This window comes from Pollachius pollachius, assembly GCF_949987615.1.
Source record: "Pollachius pollachius genome assembly, chromosome: 10".
Classification (NCBI taxonomy): Eukaryota; Metazoa; Chordata; class Actinopteri; order Gadiformes; family Gadidae; genus Pollachius; species Pollachius pollachius.
Window position 1 is genome coordinate 14864273 of NC_136943.1, and position 10439 is coordinate 14874711.

General features: G+C 43.9%; 1 protein-coding gene across 2 annotated transcripts in view; it reads right to left on the reverse strand.

The window, feature by feature from the left end:
- Positions 1–397: 397 nt before the first annotated feature.
- rnf130 (ring finger protein 130) overlaps positions 398–10439 on the reverse strand; it is a 22889-nt gene continuing 12847 nt past the window's right edge. The window contains exons 6-10 of one of the 2 annotated variants that reach the window (XM_079744689.1): positions 7630–7712; positions 5567–5663; positions 4164–4374; positions 2846–3010; positions 398–1727 (exon numbers count right to left, since the gene is read on the reverse strand). In XM_079744689.1, coding sequence (XP_079600815.1) covers positions 2889–3010; positions 4164–4374; positions 5567–5663; positions 7630–7712 — 513 coding nt within the window. In that variant the 3' untranslated portion in view covers positions 398–1727; positions 2846–2888. The remainder of the gene's footprint in view (positions 1728–2845; positions 3011–4163; positions 4375–5566; positions 5664–7629; positions 7713–10439) is intronic. The other variant, XM_079744690.1, reaches the window with a different exon arrangement.

Here is a 10439-nt window from a genome sequence, read left to right on the forward strand (position 1 = left end):
ATTGCATTGTTAGTACTGATCGTAGGTAGTATTAACTTATTATTTAAAAAAACCTGATAATCTGAGAAATGTTGTGCTGAAGTGCATATTACCTTATTACAATATTATGCACTAGTGTTAATATTTACTTCTTATTAATCTACATTCATTCCTCTATTGTTTTTATTCTTATATTGTCGAGATGTTTTCAGCAATATCTGGCACAATCATTTCCAGGAGATTGATGTAGATCTCTTCATCTTTATCTGTACATCCTAATAATGAACAGATTTAGTAGCAGTGGCCAATCCCATTTTTGTAACATTTGGCTAACACAGTGTAGCAGAAGAACCAGGGTTAATGGAGGTTGACACTGTTGAATGCAGAAAGTAAGGGCAAAAACGGACAAAAGGCAAGATTCGTTGCTACATAGGCAGTAACGACATGTTTAATGCGGAGGCAGGACTGCATATGTAACACAGTGACCGAAACCCAAGTGCCCTGCTATTCACCACCACGGTACAATGTATCAGATACAAAGACTAGAACACAAAGGAAAATAAACTAAAAACAATCTTTCTGCTGACAAGACTGAGAAACGGAAATGAAAACTGTGTTTTTTCATAGGCCATTTAAAAGCTATATCGTCGTGTGTATATAGATTGTACAGTATATATACGTTATATACTAGGTCCCCTGTTGAGGGCTTCAGATAATTTCACGCAGAGGGTATTTCATAAGCTTTTTGTATACACATGTATCGTCTCGTAGCACTAGAGAAACAGTAGGGTTGTGTTCTTTTGCTACAGGATTATAACACTGTTTGCAAACACTGGTTTCTGTCCATGAAATTACTTCCATATCCAGTGCTTCCTCTTTCACTGTCTTTATTGATTGTGGAGGCTGTCAGTGGGTTGCCATTCAAAAATGGCCTCTTCACTGGTCTTCACGGGGTCATCATCGCTGCGGTCATCATGGCTGGGACAGAGAGAAAGCTGGTCCACGATGGCGGACAGCACGCTGTGGGCTTTCATCGCAAACCACAGAGAGAGGGCCCAATAGGGAAGCTTTGTGAATCAGGACGTGATTTAGCGGATTATATATACATACATACATACATACATACATACATACATACATACATACATACATACATATATATATATATATATATATATATATATATATATACATATATATATATATATCCATATACATCCATATACATATATATATATATATATATATACATATATATATATATCCAAGGAAGAGGTATCTCGTTTGAAGAGAAATATAAGAAAACATGAAAGACGGATTATTCTTTTGCAGACCCCATAATCAATGTTATCCCCCCACCGCTTCACTCCAACCTCCGGGCTTATTGACATAGCAACATAGCAACATTACAATCCGCAGCAGCAGAGCCAGAAGAGTCTTTGATTTGAATGTTCAGAAGACATTGTCCATCGCAACACCCCCTGCCCACCTCCCTTTACACGCCCACAAACACCCCCACCCTCCAAAGAGGGTCCTTCAGCAAGGAAGGAGGCGGAAAAGAGGGGGGGGGGGGGGGGGGGGGCGAAGAGAGGGGGGAGTAGGGAGGAGGAGGGGGGTCGGCCATCTTGGAGGCGCTGCTCATGACTTGTTGTCGTCGTAGAGGTCATGGGGCACTTGGTTGTCAGGCAGCTCAACCTCACACACAATGCTCCGAGGGGAGCCCGAGCTCCGGTTGAAGAAATGGCCACCTGGAGGTGAGGGGGGATGCAACAGGTTTAATCTCTCTCTCTCTCTCTCTCTCTCTCTCTCTCTCTCTCTCTCTCTCTCTCGTATTGTGTCTCTTCTCTCGCTGGTTCTTTCCCTCTTGCAGCCTCTCGATACTTTTCACTGTCTCTTTCATCACACACGCATACACACACAATTATAACTTGCGCTTTTAAAAAGATTTAATGACAAGATTCAATAGAATTCAAGTAATTTATGTACTTTAGTAGTTATACCTAAAACAACGTTTATTAAACATTTTAAAAGTTTGGGCAGCAACTGCTTTGACCTAAGAACCCATGAAAATGAATCAAAAGGAGAATAAATTGAAAACGAACATTGCAAAAGACAGTTGGTAACACTGTATTGGAAAAGATTGAAGAATGTTGATGTGTCATCAGATCCTTACCAGTCTTGAACTGCTAATGCCACGGCTAATGTAACAGCTAATGTAGCAGCTAATGTAGCCAAGGCAGCCTAGGAGATGGGCATAGCTGAGCCCTTCAAGGAAGAAGAAAGGAGAGGCAGAATCGCTCGAAGAGGAACAATAGAAGTGTTGAAGAGCCTAGTTTTCCTGTTTTTCCAGTGGAAGAACTGCTCACTCTTACCTCCCCTTATCTCTTTAATTTGGTCTCATTATGATAAGTAATCTAGCAACAACTATGATGAGGAAAAGGTCTTGGGATTTTTGCAGAACCGAACAGAATACACTTGATGGCATTGAGTATTCAAAGAGTAAAAATAGTCCCTCTCTCCTGTTTAATCAAGACTGAAGATGTGTAGAAGTGTCCTCATTAAAATTAATGACCTTATGGCCACAAAGCACAGTCAGTCTGAATCCCCACGGCTTATATATTCCTACAAGAAACCCCATTTAATTGTCATTCTGTTTTTTACTGCAAGTTGTTGGAATTATAAAGATTTTTCGGATGGCATTAACAGAATCCACTTTGCGTCCTTTAAACTATGAAGAAGTAAAGTGTTGGGAACAAGGACAAATGGGTAAATAAAGAAACCACAATGCTAGGAAAAATGTGGAGCTTTGATTAAATTTCAAAAAGGTCAATCTTGAGGGAGGAACCCATGACGGGGGATGACCTACAGTAGTTCAGAGGTCAGAGGTCATCTTCCAGGTCAATGTTCCTCTAATCCACTACTGGCATCGCTTCTCCATCCTGCCCGCTGATTAGTGTTGCAGCCTTCATGGTGATGAAGCACAGCACCAGGACAAACAGAAGGCCGAAGGTGAGGACCATAACCCAAAGCTCTGCCAAATCAAGGACAGGGATCAGGAGTTAGTGAGAGAGAGGGACCCCCCCCAACCCTCCAAGGAACCACAGAAAGACCCAAAGAAAGACCAGAGTGGTCTTACACTGGCCCAGAGGCACAGAAGAGGAGACTCAGAGATGAGGGGCGGTAAACGGAGAGAGCAAGAGCCGAGAGCACATTAGAAGCAAGAACTGGGAATGGCTGGGGGATAAAGAGAGTTGCCAAACATGAGATAAGAGACTCCGAGCTTTAAAGATAGAGTCCTTGATATGCCTGACCATCAATTGGATTAAGCGACTGAAGGAAAAACAAACATTTGACAGAATGCAGTGGAAGTCAGGACAACATGAAACGGACATTGAACCAAAATGTTATTTTTGGCAGCTCTCATGTGTTCCCTTTCAAACAAGTGTTTGCTGATTTAATTTAACCGAGGATGATACACCAGAAGTGTAACCCGTAGCGATGGTTCTCTTAAGTACTCTCACTGTTGCAGCACACTATCTCCGTGATCTCTCCTACGCTTGGTTCCAGCCCACCTCCACATCCTGTTTCAACTTGAAGTGTGGGCTATTATGGCGAGTGAGAAATCATACTCTCTCTGGAAACCATAACAACTGGCATCAGTCAAATAATCCCAAATAAGAAGCTGGTCAGGGCTCTGCTGAGAAGGCTGATTTGGTATTCTGGTGGCTGTTCACCACTAGAAGGGGCTGGTAGGATTAGAGAATCTGATCCAAAATGTCCTCTTGTAGCTTGTACTCAAGTTCACTCAAGCACAGCCGCTATGGCTCAATGGATGTCTTTGTTGTAATGGCGGCTGGCTTCATTGAGACAACTGTTGTCTATCTGGATAAGATCTATCTCGAATGATATATGGTAAAAAGAAGGGGCAGAAAAGTGCAGACGACAGCAAGATTTTACAAAAAGCATCCCTGCCTTCCTATCTGCTCGCCGTCCATGTTTCTCCACCAACGTGAAGGGTTACGTTCACTTTCCTGGATACATCTATAATAACTATTTCCTCGAATGCATCAGAAACACACAAACAGAAGGAGTCAAAACAAAAGCCACAAAAGGAGACGCAGCAAGGCGAACAAAGCGAACAAAGAGACCGACACATGGTAAGATAAACACTGGCCTAGACTTACTGGTGACGGCAATGTTGATTTCCCCGGTGTGAGGGGTGAGTTCTCCGTCCGAGGGGACCCCCTGCGGGCCCCCAGAGGGCCTCAGGGGCTCCATACTGATGGAGGCTTCATTGGAGAGGTCCACCAGAGCCATCCTCTGACTGCCCGACGTCTGGCTGCGCCCTATCCTCTCCATGCCGAAGGCCACGTTGTCCACGCACGGCAGGTTGGTCTTATGTTGGGGAGACACACATGCCTTAGCTTAGCTTGTTTTAGAATTGTTTACGGTGCTTCATTGGGGAAAATATTATATTTGGGGATAGATCTAGGATTACCGACTTCTTTCTTAGATTTGTTTAGTTGAATGAGTTTTTTTGTATTTTACCTGCATTTGACCTGAAACTATTTTTATTCCTCGACTTACTGCATCTTAGCAGCACGTTACCGGCATCTGTCCGTTTCTTATAAACATTTTGAACCACTGAACCAACATATCAGAAAAACAATCCTCATATTTGCAAACTAACATGGCAATTAATCGCTATCTTATTCTTTGTTTGGTTTAAATGATCTTAGTTTAGCCAACTAGACTGGGACTCCATAATGACAAAGCTGTTCTTTGTTGGCCTTGTAAGCATCTGTCCTGAATTAGTATTTCTATTATATGCATTTGCCAATATTAAATCCGGAGCATATGTCCTAGCTCACTGCAAAACAGAAACAAACACAATGAGGTCCAGTAGTCTTAGCTTTGAAACACTCTTTTTGCCACTTTATGGATACATTATCGTTTGCTAGTTTGAGCTTGAAACTAAAACTAAACTATCCCAAATACAAAACCCTCAGAGTTTTGTGTACAGAAAGTTGGTGGTTGCCCTTATTGTGTATAATACACATTAGTATGCTACACATGAACCTCCTAAGAAGGCGCATTTTGATTGGTTCGCTATCTCAGGATATTGGGCAATATCCCATGATTGAGATCTCAAACTTGGGATATTTCTTGACGGTCGAATAAACCGCTAATAAAAATAAATAAATCCCAGCACAAAGGGTTACCTTGTTTATTTTTGGAGTGTTCACGTGTTGTATATACTCAAACAATTTTCACCTCAGGTAAATAATTGTTAAATGGCATTGAAAATCACATCAACTATAAGGGTTCCCTAGTGCCATGAGTGACTCGATGTGGGCAGCAGGGGGAGATGTTTGCTCCTTTGCACAATGCAGGGGAAAAGAAAGCTCTTGAACGTCAAAGGTTAAGCTTGATTTTATGACATGTAAGAAACACTACTATATACACTAATGACTAGCTAACACCTAAATACCAGATACAACACCATAATCACAGAAACGTCAAAAGAAGCAGAAGAAAAATGTGTGTGTTTGTGATGTGTTTTGGGGGGGGGGGGGGGGGGACTCACCATGATCCCCAGGGCTTTGAGGATGTTGAGTTTACACATGGGGCACGTACAGTGCTCGTTAAGCCAGGGGTCCACACACATCTTGTGGAAGACATGCCTGGAACAGACACAGGTAGGAAGAGTGAAGGAGTGAGGGGGAGATTCAGAGGGGGAGGTGAGGGACAGAGGGTGGAGGCAGAGGGAGGGAGAAGGGGAGGTTGCAGAGGGAGAAAGGGAGAGAGTGAATGCAGGAGGGGGGCAGGAGAAATAGAACGGTAGAGGGGTTAGAGAGAAAAGGAGGAGAGAGGGGTGATTGGCGGATGGTGGAAAAAGAGCGGAGGGGGGTGAGAGGTAAAGGATGTCTAAAGGATTCATTTATAGAGAGAAGCTTACTGGTCAAATACAGTTGTCTCTCTCCCTTGTCTACAGTACGGTCGTCATCCCGTTGATGCTCAAAGGGTCTAATTTGAACCAGTTACATTAGAACCTGGTGAAGAACTAGCAGGACTGCAGCGTCCCACAAGGGGCCGCCAGAGCTGAACTAGGGGTTTGGCCTCATTCAGGCTCAGACCAACGTTTTTTATATACTCTGATAATATATATCTACATTCAAAGTTCTCTAATAATGACTCTAATAATGAGTATATAGTTCAAAAATACTATTACATTTAGATAGCCAAATTTCCTTTCTAATGTTCTTTTATTGATAACATTATAATAACAAATATATAACATTGGTATTTACTTTAGTATTGTGCTAAGACAGACATAGCCACCAGGGGACGCTTGTGGCTCAAAAAACACTGGATTGACGGGTTCATTCTGCGATGACCCTGTTCATAGCTTTTTGACAATGAGCGGGGCAATGAGCCAGCTGGACTGGATGATGCAACAAAAACATGCAGTGACGCATATCCAGAAACACACACACAGTCAGGCCCAGGCAAGTACACAGGCACACATTGAAGCAAACCCACAACAAATGCACACATAAACATTTAAAAACACAGACACACACGTGCGTGTGCATGTGTGTGTGATTGCCTTTATATGTGCTTTTGTGTGAACGTACAGAGGTCCTTCTCCCAGCTCTCACCTCTCACAGGCTTCACAGTTCACATCACGAGTGTTAATGACTCATCAAGCATCCATTTAAAAAAAAACACGCCGCTTCAGCAATTGTGATCTACGATATGGAGCAAATACTTAAGCCAACGGACAAGGTGTCGAGCTTCTAGAACGCTTGAATCATTGTTGTGGAAGTGAAAAGAGGAAGAAATGCCCTTTTTTTGTCTATGTTCACCCGCACAGTTAGTTCTCAATCCTCCTATTGTTATGGTTCCTCATAACTCATGTTATGAGGAACCATAACTCATCTCATGTGCATATCAGGTCAACCCTTCAAAGTTAAAGTAAAAAACATGCACGTTCAGACTTGGAGTAAGCCTACTGACTCTAACCAAAGGCACCAAATCGCCCAAATTAGCCAATATACCCACAGAGAATAAATCCACCCAGTGATTGTGGTGTGGCCCATTAGGCGGGCAGCAACCAGCTCATTCGGAGCAGTTGAGTTTCCAAACTTTTTTTCGAGTTCATTACAGGACAAGGTCTGGGTTGTGGTACACCTTAGGTTCTTTTTGGCAGCCTGTTTGGATGAGCAGAAGTGCAACGACTAAAACCAGATTAAACACACTCTGCCATTTTATCACAGTGGAAAAAAGGTCTGCACGGAATGATCATGTACAGAAGCTTTCCCCTAACTGCTATATTCACACCCTTCTGCTTGACTCACAGAGATATACTTCATGAGGCAACATTTCTCACACATATATGAGCACAATTTGGGATCACACCGAGTCTAAACCTTTATTTGATACCCAACTCATATGCAAATATAGAAAAAACTGCTTTTAACTCAACTAAACAATAACATAAGTGCATCTAAGGGTGTGCAAGTGAACAAGGGTGTTAATATATAGACAGGGATACTTTTGCCTGAATGTGAGATGAGGTTGGGATGCATTCGATTATACACGGTCAAAGGTCGAGAATATCCGAGCGCATACTGATTCTGAACTTACTTGCAAGGCAGGATTCGCACCACGTCATTGAGCTGGTAGCCCTCGATACACACTGCACAGTGGTTGAAGTCTGGGTCTATTTCCTGAAACACACACACACACACACACACACACGCACACACACACACACACACACACACGCACACACACACACGCACACACACACACACACACACACGCACACACACACACACACACACACACACACACGCACACACACACACACGCACACACACACACACACACACACACACACGCACACGCACACAGACACACAGACACACAGTAACAGGATGTTGCAGCTGCAGAAATGTTTTGTTATCTTACGAAACATATATTTTTGACGTCAAACACAACACGTTCAACAATGTGTATGAGTGTTTGTGTATGTGTTTATTGTACGGCTGGGGCTAACAGTCTGAGGTTACAGACTGTTCCTCCATATGTTTCCAATCAACCCTTTTCTGGCCTCAAACACATGGCAGTTCTGGGTGCCAGAGACCCCCCCTTCTTCTCCTCCACCTCCACCTCAACACGTTGTCTGGAACCATTCCAGAACCTATGAGGCCATCTTATCTTTTACATTAACCCCAGCTCCCGTGTCATTCGGGAATAATACACTGATCTTTCAGAAATTCGCAGCAGTCAACTGGCAAAACACCGGGGTCTGAATATCAGATTTGTGCGACTGCGTTTTGAATATCAGAGACCTGATGAGTCCATGCTTTAAGTCGTGCATTTTAACAGCTTGTTTAGAAATGCCAGGATGGGTTTGTCCAGGTGAGAGTTTACATCTTCGGTCAACTCTCCCCTTCCCCACCTATCCTTTCAATCCTTTCCTTCACCTCCTATACTTTACCACTCTCCGTCCCCTCCGTTCCTTCCCCCTCGTTATCCTCTGCCTCCTATCCTTTTCCCCCTGGCCCCTACCCTCACGGCTCAGGCTGTTTGCAATCAATAATGGGCCGGAGATTTCACTTGTAAATCTGCTGACCTGGCCGTCCCTGTGTACTTTGAAATGTGGTCGTGATGACCGTGGCTTTGGACACTGCGGTGTTAATAACCCCCTCTGTGTGTGAGCAGAAGACAGTGAGACTTTCCCCATTCATCCACATTGTTAACAATGGACAGCAGCGCATTAATACATCACGACAGGCAGCGGGTCGGCCCGGGGCTCACAGCCAAGACCCGTGCCCATCCGAGAGCTCTGAAATTGGCCAAGAATAAATGATGGGGGACGAGCAGCGGGTGGAAAAGAGAGTGATTAACAACAGGAGAGCCGACATGCGGAAACAAGACAGGGGCGGAATAGAGCGAGCAAGAGAAAGAGAGAGAGACACAGACACAGAGAGAGAGAGAGACGATACAGAGAGAGAGAGAGAGAGAGAGAGAGAGAGACGACAGAGAGAGAGAGAGAGAGAGAGAGACGACACAGAGAGAGAGAGACGATACAGAGAGAGAGAGAGAGACGACACAGAGAGAGAGAGAGACGACACAGAGAGAGAGAGAGACGACACAGAGAGAGAGAGAGACGATACAGAGAGAGAGAGAGACGACACAGAGAGAGAGAGAGAGACGACACAGAGAGAGAGAGAGAGAGAGAGAGAGAGAGAGAGAGAGAGAGAGAGAGAGAGAAATCTGAGTGGGGGAGGCTGGTTGAATGACTTCATTCTGGGAGAAAAAGAATAAGAGTAAGTGAGAAGTCACAGAGAGAGAGAGAGGGAGACAGAGACAGAGAGAGGGAGATGACCCAAAGCAAGGCAGTGAGGAGGGGTAGTGGAGAATCAATGCTGAGTTATTTCTGGATGCTGGCTATCTGTCTCTCATGACAGAGGACAAACAGCCTCAGAGCCAAGGACATGCCATCGCACAACCCCACCCCGCAGGCCCAGACACGCACACACAAAACACACCAACAACCGCCCCCACCCACGGCGCCTGCACATGGGGCGATCAATAACCTCCACAAGGAGTGTCCCCACCCTTCTAGACCAACCCGAATCGAAATGGAGAAGACACCCACGATATTTCTTAACAATAACTCGCGAACGACTTCAGCGGAATCTTTCTCCGTTTTAAAGGGTTCCAGGGATTAGCAGTTATGAAGCCACGTCCAGTTTTGCTTAGAGAGGAATTCCGTCGTCATTAGTTGTTTTAAGATGTTGGAGATGTTCAAAGTCAAAAATTCTTAACAAGCTATCTTCATATCATATTATATTATAAACTATACTGAGCTGTGAGTATATAGTAAAATAAAGGGTATATGCTACTGGATTGTACATTACAATGCAGGTGTAATGTTATAAAACCTACATGTATGGATTAAAAATTGGATAACTTAAATTACAATAAAATGAAACATCTCAGATAATTCGTTATGTGTTCTTCCTAACACTTTCCAACTCTAACTTCCATTCCCCTCACCCTACACAATATATTCCCTCAACCACTTACACATGGCAATAACCGGTTTCCAGCAGGAAAGGTCTTAAATTGCGTGTTTGAGCTGACATGACGCTTCTTCGATCCTGCAGAAATATTGCAGACTGCAGTTTTTCAAGCATCATTCTCAGGGAATCTTTTTTTTTTCTTACTTATTGACTTGATTAGGATTAGATTTCCACACCCCCCTAAGAAGCCCTTCAGGTCTGTCTGGCGCACTCATGACGGATGGGTGTTGGCTGGCTGTGCAGAAGCTGCCAGCTGCCAGGCAATGGAGGTGGTACACGGAATGACGTAGCAACCTGCCTCACACTGTGGAGAAACACGCAACGAGGACGACCTTTTCTGTTGGCAGCCGCTGTTGAATA